The sequence below is a fragment of the Trifolium pratense genome, linkage group LG5, assembly GCF_020283565.1.
Source record: "Trifolium pratense cultivar HEN17-A07 linkage group LG5, ARS_RC_1.1, whole genome shotgun sequence".
NCBI lineage: Eukaryota > Viridiplantae > Streptophyta > Magnoliopsida > Fabales > Fabaceae > Trifolium > Trifolium pratense.
In genome coordinates, this window is record NC_060063.1 from 25,130,199 (window position 1) to 25,146,816 (window position 16,618).

A 16,618-nucleotide genomic window follows, 5' to 3' on the forward strand; every position below is an offset into this window, starting at 1 on the left:
CTAAGACAAGAAAAAAGAGAACTGCTATCCTCAAACTTCCTGACAATTAAACGTGGCTTGTTGTATGATCGTGTGATGAAAAGAGTTCGTCAGGAAGTTTGAGGATAGCAGTTCTAAAAAAATACTAAAATTGTTATGTCATATATATGTGACGTAACAAGAGATCAATCTCCCATTTTTTTTTCTCTATAATTTCAGTTATTATACATTTTTTTGACAATCATATAGTATAATAATAAAGACTTCATCTCAACACAGAACACACCTTGCATGTCTTAATTCAATGATCTTCTCCATCCCAATAATTTATTATAGTTTCAAGCCACAAAAGCTTTCTTCTCTTTTTATCTTCTCTTCTTTCTTTCTTTTTCTTTTGCATTAATAAAGTCACAAAAGCTTAAGAGGGAACAGTTTCAAATGATTTTCAGCTAAACACTAAAGTTATTATTACATTTTCAAAAAAAATTCAAATTCAAACCAAAAAATAAAAGGTAACATTATGGGGACCGTTGCTTTTTCTTTCTTTTTCTGTTTTTTTCTTACCGTTGCATATTTCATGTTTTGGAAATTAACAGTTTTTTTAGTCTTAGAAAGTTCTCAAATAATCCATTTTTTTTAGTTTCAATTTCAATAGCAGGAACATTCTTTGACAACTTTTGCTTTTTTGTTAACAGAACAACACAACAACTTAATCATGTTTTCAGCTTTTTCTTTTGATCTATCACTTTATAAAATCATTGTTTGTTCACAAGTTATCATTTGAGTACAATTTTTGACACAACTTCAATGATTTTTTATTATATATGCAGGTGTTAAGAAAATTGACTTAAAATGGATAATTCATCAAATTTTGACTCAACTTCTTCAGTGGATCAAAATGATCATTTAATTAGTGAAACTCCTGAGTACTCACCATTCAGCGGCGATTCTTTCGCGTATTGTCGGAGTAATTCCGAGGTTTCGAACTTATCTGAGGCTATTGATGACAATAGTTATGCTAGTGACCCTCCACCTTCACCATGGATGAGTGTGAAACATGGAGCTGTTCTTTCAAGGTTAGGAATGAAGCAGAGAAAACATTCATTAGATGATAAATCTGATGATCTTGATCTATTGGAGACAGGTTTGTTAAATGTGTGGTTTTATGTTGTATGAATAAGTACAATTGGATAAAGTGCTTATTCATATAAGTGCTTAATCATAAGCTTTTATAGCATAATTGCTTATTCATATAATTGATTACGTGTTTATATACCATAAGTGCTAATTCATATAAGTGATTACATGTTTATAGCTAAGTGCTTATTCATATAAGTGATTATGTATAAGCTATTTTTACAACAAAAGAAGATAAAAAGTCAAAGTGTTTTTGTATGAGTTATATGTTGTTTCCATAAGCTATCTTGGACAGCTTGTGGAAGTAAGCCTAAAACGGCTTATGGACATGTCATAAATTGTTTCCAGAACCTCGCCTAAACAATTTTATAAGTGTTTATGTAAGATCAAATAAGTCAATCCAAACAGAACTTACATAAAGTTTGTGGATTTTTGCAGAACTTGAAATGATGAAGGAAAGATTTTCTAAGCTTCTTTTGGGGGAAGATATGTCTGGTGGTGGTAAAGGTGTTTGCACTGCAGTAACAATATCAAATTCCATTACCAATCTCTATGGTAATTTTTTAATAGTAACAAAGCAATGAATGTGCGAGCGGTTGTCACAATATATGAATGTATCATTCGTTATTTAGTTGGGTTCTAAGATGTGACTTCCATTAGTCATTTGATCGATAAAATAAAATTACTAACGAAACACACACTTGTTGATGTTTTTGTAATTTCGATACATTCAGATACTATGGTGACATCGGCTCACACATTTAGAGACCAGAGTGACTATTTACTCGTAATATGTTTGTTTGTTTGTTTACTATTTGGACATGGAATTTGCAGCAACTGTATTTGGACATAATTTGAAGTTAGAGCCTCTAAAGGCTGAGAAGAAAGCTATGTGGAAAAGAGAAATGAATTGTCTTATGTCAGTGTGTGATTACATAGTAGAATTTGCCCCAACTGCACAATACTTGGATGATGGTACAATTGTGGAGGTGAATTATTTCTGAACCTTAACGAGGCTCATTATGCATCTTATACTCTTATTAATCTATGTAGCACGGACACTCCTTAGACTAGACGTGTCCTGATGTTGGACACGCGTCAATGTCAGACACGACACGATAGACACATATGATTACGTTGAATTATATCATTTTCTTAATTATTATAGGTGCCAACGTGTCGGTGTCATGTGTGGTGTTTGTGTCTGTGTCCGTGCTTCATAGATATTAATTAAGAATTTATAGCATAAACACTTATCATATAAGTGCTTATGTATAAGCTATTTCTATAAAAATAGATAAAATAAAGTAAAACTATTTCCATATACACTATAAGTTGTTTTCATAAGCTATCCCTGAGAGCTTGTGGAAATAAGGTGAAAAAAGTGGATGTGTCATAAGTTGTTTCCATAAGTTTTCTCAAACGATTTCACAAGTGCATATCCTTGTAGATAAGTCCAAATAAAGTCAATCCAAACAGGTCATAATGTGTCTAATATAATTTCCGACGATATATTTCAGATGATGACAAGTAGACCAAGGGCAGATATTTATATCAACCTTCCAGCTCTACAGAAGCTTGACACAATGCTCATTGTAAGATAAACTTCAATTTCTTTTTCAATGCGGCATCATTGTTTTCATCGACAAAGGCTATGTTCTTACAACAAATGAATGCTTTCTTTTTACAGGAAATCTTCGATAGTTTCCAGGATACTGAATTTTGGTATGCAGAACAAGGGAGCATATCAGGGAATTCTAACCGTAGTTCACATTCGAGTGCCGGTACGCATTCAAAGGCAGGCTCGTTTCGAATTATTGCTCAAAGAAAAGATGAGAAATGGTGGTTGCCGGTTCCTTGTGTTCACACTGGTGGCCTCTCTGATAAATCAAGGAAGCATTTGATTGAGAAAAGAGATTGTGCTAATCAAATTCATAAAGCAGCTATGGCAATAAATAGCAGTGTGCTTGCTGAGATGGATATTCCGGAAACATACATGGCAAATCTTCCTAAGGTTAGTCCTCATTTGGTCATGCATTTTTAAGACTTCTCTTGTTTCCTAAGTTTTGGTCTAAATTTCATAAGCTTGTTAATAAAGCAACATTTAACGAGTAAATCAGTATTTTAGTCCTTCAAATTATAACGGTCAGTTAATTTAGTCCCTAAAATTTACAAAATAGTAATTTAGTCCCATGAGTTGAACAATGTCGGTTATTTTTACAATGCCGGTGATTAGTATTTAAACACAAGGTGTATTCCGATCAGTATGGTTCAAGGGTAATTTTGTAAACTAGACCATAATATTTAAACATAAGTTGTAATCTGTAAGCCTAAGCTTGAATAATTCAAACCGTAGGCGTAATTGGCCACATGAACTTCGTGATCAAATCTCGTGTGTTTTTTGTCTGCATTTTTTCGTATTTATTTTCTTTTGAACTAGGATTGTTGTTCTATCACACATGTTTTGTCAAAATGAACAAATTATTTTTCTGACCCTTTCTCTTTCGAAACATTATTTTCTATTAGAGTGGAAGATCAAGTCTAGGGGACGCAATTTATCGCTACATGCATTCTGCGGACAAGTTTTCACCCGGCAACCTTCTTGATTGCCTCAAAATAAGTACAGAACATGAAGCACTTGAACTAGCAGATAGAGTTGAGTCGTCAATGTACACATGGAGACGTAAAGCTTGCTTAAGCCATTCAAAATCTTCATGGAACAAAGTAAAGGAATTTATGGCTGACACTGGCCAAAGTGACAAAAACTTTGTCTTAGCTGAAAGAGCCGAGACTTTATTGTTTTTCTTGAAACAAAGATATCCTGAACTTTCACAAACCTCGTTGGACACATGCAAGATTCAATACAATCAGGTAGGTTTTATTGGTTATGTATATATTCATATCATATATGCAACAAATAATATTGAAAATGAGTTTAATAACTATGCACCGATGGATAGTATAAAAAAGTTTTACATAGACTTTCAATCATACTTCATCGTGAAAACAGTGGCAGAAATATCGATCTACATTGTGAGATATGATTGGATAAATGTATAAACTTTTTCAATCTGTTGATGCTTGGTAAAACCAAATCAACCATTATAATCATAAAACTGAACCGAATTGCTAATGGTTCATCTCGAACTGAACTGGTATAAAGATTCGGTGGATCGTGCTTCCAAACTGAACTATACTGATTCTATGTAGACCACACTATACCAAATTGCTATTATGAATTGATACTAGGACTTAAACAAAACCAAAAACCGAAACCAAGATGAATATTAAGACAGTTGAAAAAACCTAAAAAGAACCGAACCATAACAGATAGTTCGCGAGTTCAGTTCAGTTCAGTTCGTGAGCTTCAGGTCATAGTTTGATTCTTTTCATTGCAATACAATATAATGCAAAGCAATTTGATTCAGATAGTTTTCATTGCAATACAATATAATGCAATACATGAAATTGTGTTTTGCAGGATGTAGGAAAAGCAATACTAGAAAGCTACTCAAGAGTATTAGAAGGCTTAGCATTCAACATTGTTGCTTGGATTGAAGATGTTCTTTGCGCAGATAAATCAATGAGGAACTAAAATGTATAAAAACCATTGTGTTCTTCTATTCAAAACTTTCTTTTGTAAACCATAACTTTAGGATAACTTAGATAGGTAATAGATGATTGCATCTAAATTACAATTAGTTTTCAGTGGTATTGCATAAGAAAATTTTCACTTTCATTTTGAGGAATAATTTTTAGGCTTAAATGGTCTTTCGGTCCCTGTAAGTTGGCGTGTTTTTGTTTTTAGTCCTTGTACCTTTTTTTTTTAGCAATTCATCCCTGTATGTTAAAATCTTTTGGTTTTAGTCCCTAAAGTTAAAATCCGTAGGAAAATCCACATGAAAACCTGCGGATTTGCCTTTGAATTTTCCAGCGGATTTAAAATCTGCATGTTTCCTGCGGATTTGCCTGCAGATTTTCCTACGGATTTTAGCTTTATGAACTAAAAGTAAAACACGTCAACATACAGGGATGAATTCATAAAAAAAAAAAAAAGATACAAGGACTAAAAGCAAAAACACGCCAACTTATAGGGACCAAAATATCAATTAAACCTAATTTTTATAATATTCTATTTCAAAAAAAAAAGTATTGTGAGTGTAATTGTATATTGAGCAACTAATTTTCTATCCTTGCCATTTGTTTAAGATTAGAACAGGGTCCCTGCTAATAAACACATACATTTCTAACCATTTTTATTTCATTTTCTAGGTTTTTAGAACTAATAAATTCCAAGAATTTTTATTTGGAACTTTGTTTTAAGATGATACATGAATAAAGATTTCGAAGATTGATGAAGAACTGTGTGAGATTTTTTATTCGTGATATTTTTGAATAAAGTTTAAATAATTTGTTGATTAGAACATGTCGCTAAAGTGTCACATAAAACACATTTTAACGGAGTTTGATGAAAAAGTGCAATAAAACAAACATCATAGGATTTAAGGGTATGTTTGTTTCGAGGGAAAAAAAGAAGGAGGAAAAAATAATTACGGGAACCTAACTTTAATTCAAATTTATTCATTGCTAAAACTTGAACGTTGGACCTCCAGATCTTTAATCCTTAGTTTAACTAATTTAATCAATTGAGTTATTCATCTTACCTCAAAAAAGTATAAGTTTAAGAGTGCAACCTAAGAGGGGGGTGAATTAGGTTTTATATCTATTTGGATATTTTTAGAGATGTTATGGTAATTTTATTTTTCTTGAAGGTTTGTGATGAATATATGAATGAAGTGCAGAAAAATAAAAGTGCAGGGAAAGAGAAAATGGACACAGGAGATTTATAGTGGTTCCCCTAATGGTACGTCCACTCCCTTCACACCCCGTGAAGGATTTCACTATGAACTTTATAAAGTGGAATAAGAGAACAATCCTCTCTTTTTCACTCTGTTGCTTCCAACAATCCTGGACAGCAAGGTGATTCCCTACAAAGTGAAACAAGAGAACAATCCTCTCATTTTCACTCTCTTGCTTCCAACAATCCTAGACAGCAAGATGATTCCCCTTATAATCTCTTCAAAGTGAAACAAGAGAACAATCCTCTCTTTTTCACTCTCTTGCTTCCAACAATCCTGGACAGCAAGTTGATGTATTCAAAAGGTAGATTCTTTCACTTAAGAAAGTACAAATCATGAAGTGAAAAAACTTGTGGATGAGAAAAAAAAAGTACTGCATGATCTTTATTAAAGACATGCAAAGATATTATAGATTAATAAAAAATGACTTGTTTAAAGTACTGCATGATCCTAAACATAATGTAATATTGGTTCTTTATTTTGAGAGAGGAATTATGCTAATGCAACGATGAATCACTTTCACAAGTGGTATAGTTTTGACAAATTATCTACTGAATATGAATTTTACGAAATTCACTTTTGAATTAAAATTTGTAATTTTTATTGTTTTTACGTGTCTAAAGTACATATCAAATGATTTTCAATTTTTGTTATTATTTATATGGATGATCATATTTAATAAATTTACAATATGATGAAGAATTTGATAAAATTTCTATTTGTTATAATGTTATTCATGACTGGTTCATCATGGATTATTTGATGAAGTGGTTCATATTTGAATTTGCCTGATAAATTAATATATTGGAGATATATTTTGAATTAAATACATTAGATCTTGAATTATTGGAACTGTTAGATTATCATGTTGTGAAGAAAATGAGATAAAGGCTGAAAATAAATCAGAAGCAGCAGATATAAAAGTAAGATTGATTGAAACTCATGTGTACTTGAAAATTGAGTGCAAATAAAGACATGGCTAATTGATAAAGGTTATTTTTGCTTTAGAGAATCTTAGGCTATATATTCTTCACGTGAACATCACATTCTTGGCTAGGATTTTAAAAGATGTTAACATTTTTTTCTACCTCCAAAGTAGTAGATCCAAGCTTTGATTTCTATAAATTCAAGGGCAAAAATGATTAGTTATTTTTCTTCATCACTCCATAAAAAAGCATCAGAATAAATAGAAGGAATGAGTTCAACATATTGTTTACCTTTTTAATCCCCTCCATCGGAACTGCTTTACAAAGAACGAAAGAAAAATGGTATTTTTGAGCTTTTGGATGAACAATGGTTTCTTACTTTTTTTCGGTTCAGAAAGTGGAGGGAGAAGAAGTGTTCTTTTGGATCAAAACTGTTATGATTTGACACCAATGACTTTGTGGTTCAAATTTTGGTTGGAGAATGTGAAACAATTTCCGGAAATTACCAAATTGGTTCCATTGTTGCCCTTATAGATTGAAATCGTATTTGCAATACAAAAGGGCGAAATTGTCATTAACGCGAAAGTTTGGCTTGGATCAATGAGAGAACTTTCATCAATATATTGCCATTTTACCCCCAATTGAAGGAGCAAACAAAAACGAAAAAAAATTAGACTTAAGGGCAAAAATGGTTTTTAACGATCATCTTACTTTCTTAGATTACTAGTAGACTAGTAGATGTAAACTGAGTTTATATACACTAATGTAAACTTAGTTTTGTATAGTTTATGTAAACTGAATTAACTTGAAACTTTTTTTTTTTTTAACAAGCAAATTAACGTGAACCTTTTAAATTGAGTGTAAGTGTAAACTAAGTTTACCGAAGGTTATGTGAACTCAGTTTACTTAGTTATATAAAGTCAATTTTGGAGCAGTGGTTAACCGCAGATTACATATACTAACCATTGAAATCACACACAAACATGAAATCCATGAAAAGAGAATGTCATAGAAGAAATTTGCTCTTTAGGCCCCTCTTGTTGCTCCAAGCCCCCAAAAATCCCAAAATACCCCTCATTTTTGGTCAGGATAGTTTGGGTGATACAATCCGAAATACAATAAACCCAGAAAACTCTTATATTCCTTTTGTAGAAACCAAAAACGCTTACATTCCTTTCCTAGAATCCAAAATCAGGTCTTACAACACTAAACTCAGAAATTCTCTTATATTCTTTCGTAGAATACAAAAACTTTTATATTCATTTTGTAGAATCGAAAAACTCTTACATTTGTTTTGTAGAATCCGAAATAAGGTCTTACAGCATTAAACCCAGAAATTCATTACGTTTCAATCCCTTCTGTGTGTGTCTGTTTGTGATTCTGAAACCCTTTCTTGTTTGTGTTCGTGTTTTGGATTTAAATTTCTATTAAATTTCTGTTCTTGTTTCCATGATTGATTGAATTTAGGTTAAATTTCTATTGCATGATTGATCGGTAATGGTAGTGATCTTGAGCTTTTAGGTGAAATTTAATTGTTGTTTGGGTAATTAGCTTGTATGGTTTCTGTCTAAAGGCAATGTAAGCATTGTAATTCTGGTTTGTGTCTGATTTATTTTCATCCACTTCTTGTCTAATGGATACTTAGGTGTTGATGTGTATATTAGTTTTGCAGTTCGATTTAATATGCAGTCCATATCGAGCTGCACATTAACTTTTCTATGCAATCATTTTGCTTCCTGGAATTGATTGTTATTCCTGACACTTCATATTGCTTATTTTGCTTCTTAAAATTCATATTTGCTTCCTAAAACTCATTTCCGATTGGTTGTTGTTGTTCCAGCCTGCTGCAATTGGTTGTTTCTATTGTTGTGAAAGAAAGAAAAAACCTAAATTGCGGAATCTAGGATCCAAAATTATTGTTGTTCTCAAGCTATGCTCCAAAAGGGTAATTTTGTCAGTTTGAAGGGTCTGGAAGCAATATAGGGGGGCCTAAAAAGCAATTTTCTACAATCGTAGTGCCGGCAACCGGCAACCGGATAGGGCTCACCGAGAACGAACCCTATAAGCTAATTGGATTTTCGAGTTTGAAGGTTATTACTACAGATCAGTTTTTGTAAAAGATAAAGGTATTTTTTTTTCTTCTCAATTTTGATTTTAACCCTCTGCACAAGACAATATGCATTCAAATCATAGCTTAGAGATGAAATCATAGTGTGTTCAATTAGGGTAGATGAAATTAAGGAATGTTTCAATTGTCAATTTTGTTATAAAAAAATTCAGAAATATTTTATTGCATAACAACTATAAGACCTATAATATTGTATATGACTGAGTTTTTGAAGTTTACTATGTGTGTAGAGATATGATTGTGAAGATGGATGAGTCGTCATATAACAAAAAATAGGGTTAAGAATGTTGTCTAAGTTCGATTCCTGGGTGGAACAATTATTGGTTAGACTTTACTTACCTTCTGGTCGAACTCTGGATTACCATGACCCCTTTCCCTTGGAATCGGAGGGTTATTACTCTTTTGTTATTTGACATCATATTGTTGAATAGCTAGGTTGGACCTTTACTTATTTTGCCTTGATCTTTATTAAAGCTCTGAGATTCGTTTGGGTAAACAACTCAATTTAGTGCTTATGTATGTGTTATTTCTGTAATGATAATCAAAGAGATAATATGGCTACACTGTTTTTAGATAAGTTCTACATTGTTTCCATAAGCTATCCTGAGAAGCTTATTGAAATAATATGATAACAACGTATGGACATTTTATAAACCACTTTCATAAGTTTTCCCAATCATTTATACAAGTGCTTATGTCATAGGATAAACCTGAATAAGCTCTGAAAATGCGCTTCCTAACGCACCTTAGTAGATTTCATGCATTGCCCTTCCTTGTGACAGTGTTAACTTATAAACATGACGTTTACAGATTACTCCTCTAATATTAGTATTTGTCAATTTGAGTGGTAAATTTTATGTTGAACTCGTTGATGTTTGTTCAGTTTAGATGTTATGTTACATACATTCGTTTCATTTTTATTACAGCATTCTTTACCTAATGTTGAACTCATTGATGTGTCTGTTTAGTTTGGATATTACATACAATGTTGTTTCTTTTTTCCTACAGCAATCTTTCTATCTTTTAAGCATCATCTTATAGAATTTAACATTATGTAGGCAAGTACTAAGGTGCGGCTTAAACAATGGGATCTAACTCAATGAAGGATTATCTAAAAAAATATGTTAGTAACCCTCAAGAAGACAAGAAAAAGAAGAAAAAGAAGAGGAAAACTCTACCACAAGCATCTGGATTGTTAGTCGTTGATGAAGATCCAGCCTGGCAGAAACCCGTGGATCTCGGAGAAGAAAATGTTGAGAACTCATCCGGTAAATAATGTAGAAATTAATATATACACATATATATATATTCATGTTAGACAATATACTGTGATTTGTTTCTGTATTATTCAATTTACTATTTGGTTTCCTGTAAGATTTTTTTTTTTAAATGAAAATTTATTCTGTAGCATGCTGTTACTTCTTTTTTTATTGTGCTTTGTTTCTTTTTTAAAAATGTAATACCCTTATTTTATTGGTCGATGCAGATGAGGAGAAACCGGTAGTTGACGAAGACATTGAAGTAAAGCGTATGAAACGGCTTGAGCAGCTGAAGGCCAGGCGTTCTTATCATGATATATCCGAGGATGGAAGTGGTTGGATTCCACTTTCTTCTAAGTCTGAGAATCTTGGTGACTCAAATGATATGTCTCCACCACGTAAGCAGAGGGTTCGAAATGACACTCCTTCACCAGAACCTGAATTAAATCATTCCACTTCTAACAAAACGGGTGCTGATTTATCCCCTTCGCGTCGGCAGTTGAAACGCAAAGACACTCCATCACCTGAACGTAACTCACAACCTGCACATTCAGAGGAACTGAATTCTGATTTATCTCCTCCTCGTAAACATAGAGATCAGATAGCTCGTGAACCAAGGTTGTCTAAATCAAAATTTGAAGATAGTGATAGATCACCTCCTCGACGGCAACATATGGAAGATCTTTCTCCACCTAGACGAGGTCGTCATGATTCTCCCTCTCAAGATACTTTTCATGGAACTGTGTCATCTGACCTTTCACCCCCGAGGAAACGCCAGCATAGTGTTGCAAGATCGAGTTTATCTGATGTTTCTCGTCATTCGCATCCATCTTTCGATCATGACCTATCTCCACCAAGGAAGAAATCGAAGGAGCTATCCATTGCAGGATCTGTTAATGAAAGAAAGACGGGTTTGATTTCTGGTAAGGATATCAGAGAAGAGATTGACAAAAAGAAGAAGGAGGATTTGCTGAGGTAATTGTTCAATTGTTATAAGTTTTTTTTTTTTTTCCATGCACATATTATTATGTACTAGTTAAATTCTCATTAATATTCATGCCATAATCTTGTTCTATATTATTTTCTTGTCTATGTACAAATGCTTAAATATTTTTTTTTTCCACTATCAATATTATAATTCATTAATCAAGAAATAAAGCCAATAAGAATATACATTTCAAGAACTATTTCTTTTAAACCTGAAGATATTAAATAGAGGTCACAGAATAGCTTTATCTATATCGCTATTATGCCCACGTAAATGTTCTGATTATCTATTCCTTTATGCAGACTTAAACAGATGGACCCTGTCATCAGTGGGCGTGGCGCTGAACCTGTATTTCGTGATAACAAAGGTAAGGAGTTGAAGTAAATTTTTAGTTGTTATTCTCTCCAATCTATTGGATGACTTTGTGATGGGATCTCTAGAGAGAAAATCCGAGTGGAAGGAACCAATGGACTGGGGGAATGGCATATCTAGTAAGTTACTGCTAAGTGAAGGGAATACACGTGCAGGGAGTGTGGGAAGGGGAGCTTAGCTTTAGGATTATAGACAGGCATTATTCTGTAACTAATTTTTTTTCCTTAGTAAAAATACATATACACTTTTTCTTTGGGTCAATATCATTTTGTGATAAGACGAGTTACTCAATCTAGCTGATTTTTTTTGCAGGAGCACGCATTACCAAAGAGGAATACGTAAACTCAAAACAGAAAGTAGAAGAAAAGCCCAAGGTATTTTGTGTACTGTATATTTTGTTTAGCACTGTATTTCTTATCTGGATGTAGCTTTCTGTATACTACCTGTATGCAATTGGCTGCATATTATTTAGGTGTAGTTAAATGAATATATTCTTGGTTTAATTACATTTTTGGTCCTTGTAGTTTGAGCTATGTGTGGTTTTGATCCCTTTAGTTTTTTTTTTCGAGTGATTTTTAGTCCCTCTAGTTTGGAATTTGTAGAACGTGAGATTAGGGTTTCGAGAAAAGAAAAAAAAAATTGGTTAAATTTGATATTTTAGTTGGTATATATTTTTTGAAATAATGTATAATAATTTGGTATTTTAAATTGGAAAATGTTAACATGTGCCCTGTTAAGGAGTCTAATATAGATATTTTTTTTGGTACTTGTGTAATCAGCCTTTTCTAACATTAAATATTTTGCATTATTTAGTGCTAAGTTTCTTTATTTGGATAGCTTATCATGTGCCCCAATAGCACATGTTAACATGACCCTTTTAAATTTGTAGAATGCGAGATTAGGGTTTTGAGAAAAGAATATTTGTGAATTTTTTAGTGAAATGCTTAAAACAATTTAATCAATTCAAATTGGGAAATTTTTAATAGATTATGAGAATTTGAGAGTTTGAAGTAAATGAAAAGGGATGGAAGGGCTTAATTGTAACAATTAAAACTTGAGGGACTGAGATTGCTCAAAAAAAAAACCAGACATTGCTCAAACTAGAGGGACCAAAATTATTATTAATTCTATACCATTTTTGAGATCCAAGATTTGTTTATGTAATATGAGTGATTAGAAAGATACTTGCTTGTTTTGGATATGTTCACATACTGAGATTTTCCTAAAGGACTATCTGCAAATTAAAATTACCAATACACAATTCTGCATGTTATTTATATCAAGATGATTGCCTAGATAGTTTTTGAGCATTACTATGAATGATATGTCCCAACTCCCAACTTTCTCTCTGATGTCTCATGATTTCATTCTTAAATATTTCTTGTCATGCGTAGCTGTTCATTCATCATATCAAATATATTCATGAAACTGAAAGTAGGTTTGTCGTCGTAGAGTGAAAGTTATATAAAGATTTCCTTACAGAATATAGTGTAAGTTATGTGTACATGTACACATGTTAGCTGAATGATAATTTTATTAATGCGGTGTAAAAATATATAATTCTACCTATATTTCATCTAGAAGACAAGAAACCATCTATATTTGTTTAGTTATTTTGTTCCTATAGTGTAAATGAAGTATGAAAGCTATACGTATAGATGTTTTAACATTGATGTTATTTGTGTTATCTTAAGAAAAATAGCAAGTTGAGTTATTGGCTATCTTCTTGACTTTCAGGAGATTCAAATAGAATGGGGCAAAGGCTTGGCTCAAAAGCGAGAAGCTGAGGCAAGGCAAAAGGAACTAGAGGTTCAGAAGGAAAAACCTTTTGCTCGGACCAGGTATATAGAAAGAAAATAGTGTTGTGCACTGTCTTAAATCTGTTATCTTAATTCCTGCAGTAACCTATTACGTGTCATGTATTTAATCTATAGCAGTATAGCGGATAGTGGGATAGCCACTATTGTGAAGTCTAAAAAACAATGTAGTAATGTACAAAGAATAATGCTAGCAACACACTCTTTAACAAACACACTCAAACACACTCTCTTTTATTGGTTGAAATTCACATGGGTCCCATAAAAAAATGTGGACCCATATAACTTTTATGGGACCCATATAAATTTTAACCAATAGAAGAGAGTGTGTTAGAGTGTGTTTGTTAAAGAGTGTGTTGCTAGCACTCCTCAATGTACAAATTAAACTAAAATTTCAAAAAGATACATAAATACTAAAAAAAAAACAGAAAAAGACAAAATTAAAGGGACAATCATACTTAATAATTATAAAATTTGCCATTTCCCATCAAAATGACAAAATCAAGTTCTAAAAGTAAACAAAATGACAGGCCATTTCATCACTTGATTCAAACTCTTGTTTTTCCACCTCCAACTCATCATCTCCATTAGCCACATCTGTAGTGAGTCTAGATTTCTTTAGCGGTATTCTGTAGTGAGTCTAGATTTCTTTAGCGGTATAACAGATAATGGGATGGCTGCAATTTGCGGCAGCGACAACCTACACTGCTGAAGGTGGAACGCTGAACCCTGCCACTGCTACGCTATTCCGCTGTAGCGGCAGTATTGACACCATAGTTTTAGACCAAGTCATGTGCTTGGTCATATACTTGTTAAACCTAATCTGGTAGCATGCAACAACTAGAGCTTGATGTAGACAAGCAATTTGTATTTACACGGTAAATTTTGACACACAGGCTCTGGGCTGTTAGAATTGGTTAGATTTGTTTTATAAATGAAAATGAATGGCCGTCTTTACTGACTATGAGAAAATAATCTATCAATTTGCTTATTAATTCTCTTTTAACAGTCTTCATGAGTTGAGCTTTAATCCACTTAGTTGACATAACACTAAAGTGATGATTGATTTATCATATTCTTAATAGATGTTTTAATTGTTCAGATGTATACGAGTCTATCACATTTTGCACTGATACTAATGTTCTCAAAATGATAAAAATCTTGTTCAAAATGGTCAAAGAAACTGATACCATTCAAGTTCAATGACTATTGTTGAACCTGCTATCTAATATTTGCTGTTCTAGTCAGGCCTCTGTAGTAAATGTCAACTCTTTGTGCCAGTCTTTAAAAGTTACCTAATTTTCTGTGACAGACTGACAGTATGAAAGTTTATTTATAAAATTGTTAATATGTTATTGAAAGTTAGAAAACAGTCATGATTTTGGTATTTATTGCGTGAGTTTGATATCATTTTAAAGATTTCTTTTTCCTTCTCTTCTCTTCTCTTCTCTCTATCTCTTATAATGCATTCTTTGTTTTCTTTTCAGAGATGATCCTGAACTTGACAAGTCACTGAAGGAGAGGATAAGATGGGGTGATCCTATGGCCCATCTAGTAAAGGTAATGTGATGCAACTCTTACTGCTGGACACTTGTGATGATATAGGAGTTTGATCTGTTCTGATGACTAATATGTTTTTTGTGTCAATTATCATTTGTGCAGAAAAAATATCCAGAGCCTGTTCTGCCGAACTTGGGGGATAGTGATAAAATGAGGGAATCTGGTTTTGTTGTTCCTCAAGAGATACCAAGTCATAGCTGGTTGAAGAGAGGTTTAGATGCCGCTCCAAATCGGTATGGGATACGGCCGGGACGACATTGGGATGGTGTTGATCGTAGTAACGGTTAGTTTCATATTTGCCATGTTTTTTATACCTTGATTTTATATTCAGATATTTATAGAAATATTGGGAAACTATTCTAAATCATAGACTTGACCTCTTTCTCTCTTCGTAGGGTTCGAGAAGGCATTGTTTAAGAGGATGAATGAGAGACAAGCTACAGACAAAGAGGCTTATCTTTGGTCTGTCTCTGATATGTAAAACTTACATTATATTGTAACAACATTCAAACAAAGTATGGTTGATCTGGCATATTTTCCAAGTGTACTCAGGGGGCTATTTGGGAGGCATGTTTGTAAAGATGTTAATATGATGTTTTCATGTTAATTATGGAAAATGATGAGCCATAGTTTTCTTCATTGTTCTAATCCTGCAGAAAAATGAGGAAATTTTTTGTCAACCTGGGTTTCATATTGAAAGTGTATTAGTGGATGGATGAGCCATACTTATTTGTAGTAGTATCGACCAGTTTTTTTCCCCAAGTAATGTTAACTAATTTAACTGTTTGTGTAGTTTAAGTTTTAAAGTGACATTGTTTTTTTGAGTTAAGACAAGCAGTTATATTTTGGCAAATAAATTCCAAATTTACCTTTAAGCTATTTAATTCCCAATAATTTACCTTTCATTTAAGCTATTTAATTCTCAATTTCAATCTTCTTTACTCAATCAAATAACTTTTTTTCAATAACCACAGAACATTTTATAACTTCCATTTTATAAAGAAGATTGAAATTGTGAATTAAATAGCTTAAATGAAAGGTAAATTATTGGAATTAAATAGCTTAAAATGAAAGGTAAATTTGGAAGAAAAAAATGATCACGCCAGAACTTTGATAGATTGCTAAATTAAAATATAAACATTGTGAAAATATTTTTTTGTGAACAAAGATTTCTCTGAAATATATTGTGTAGACATATCATTTGAGTCTTCGAGATAATTGAAATTTATTTAAAAGATCACTCTTATATTAATGGATGTTCAAATACTTTGATAACCTAAAAGTAATGTGTCTACTGCATTATAATTTTGAAAATGTGTAATGTCACAGGACTTCGAACTTATGCGTATGGAGAAAATTCGGTAGGGAGAGAAGAATCCATCTTGTGTGTCCAACACATTCCCCGATGAAATTAATCATTGCTAACTGTGGTGGAAACTTTATATCAAAAAACCATGATAGCTAATAAAAAACAATGATTTGGTCTAAGGATAAAAAAACAAGTTTAGAGCTTTGAAGATTATGAATTCGAGCGGTAGAAATAACATGTCTAAATTGCTAATGTCGGACGTCATGATCGAGGTTCAAACCCCG

The 16,618-nt window shown here is 32.6% G+C and overlaps 2 protein-coding genes across 4 annotated transcripts; both read left to right on the plus strand.

Moving 5' to 3' along the window:
- The first annotated feature begins 253 nt into the window (after positions 1-253).
- On the plus strand, positions 254-5,006 carry LOC123887102 (rop guanine nucleotide exchange factor 3-like). Of its 2 annotated transcripts, XM_045936388.1 has the most exons (8): positions 254-491; positions 810-1,123; positions 1,555-1,671; positions 1,951-2,105; positions 2,637-2,711; positions 2,807-3,130; positions 3,643-3,987; positions 4,598-5,006. In XM_045936388.1, exons 2-8 carry the CDS (start codon positions 832-834, stop codon positions 4,709-4,711), a joined length of 1,422 nt encoding a protein of 473 aa, XP_045792344.1. In that variant the 5' UTR covers positions 254-491; positions 810-831; the 3' UTR covers positions 4,712-5,006. The 2 variants fall into 2 exon arrangements, with proteins under 2 accessions (XP_045792344.1, XP_045792343.1); XM_045936387.1 differs by lacking the exon at positions 254-491 and having other exon boundaries at positions 569-1,123.
- Positions 5,007-7,850: 2,844 nt separating this feature from the next.
- On the plus strand, positions 7,851-15,705 carry LOC123885184 (BUD13 homolog). 2 transcript variants are annotated; one of them, XM_045934450.1, is made up of 10 exons: positions 7,851-8,096; positions 8,742-9,027; positions 10,088-10,297; positions 10,516-11,263; positions 11,579-11,643; positions 11,961-12,022; positions 13,386-13,489; positions 14,953-15,025; positions 15,128-15,308; positions 15,421-15,705. In XM_045934450.1, the coding sequence occupies exons 3-10, from the start codon at positions 10,114-10,116 to the stop codon at positions 15,504-15,506; spliced, it is 1,503 nt and encodes a 500-aa protein (XP_045790406.1). In that variant the 5' UTR covers positions 7,851-8,096; positions 8,742-9,027; positions 10,088-10,113; the 3' UTR covers positions 15,507-15,705. The 2 variants fall into 2 exon arrangements, with proteins under 2 accessions (XP_045790406.1, XP_045790407.1); XM_045934451.1 differs by having other exon boundaries at positions 7,891-8,214.
- Positions 15,706-16,618: the final 913 nt, after the last annotated feature.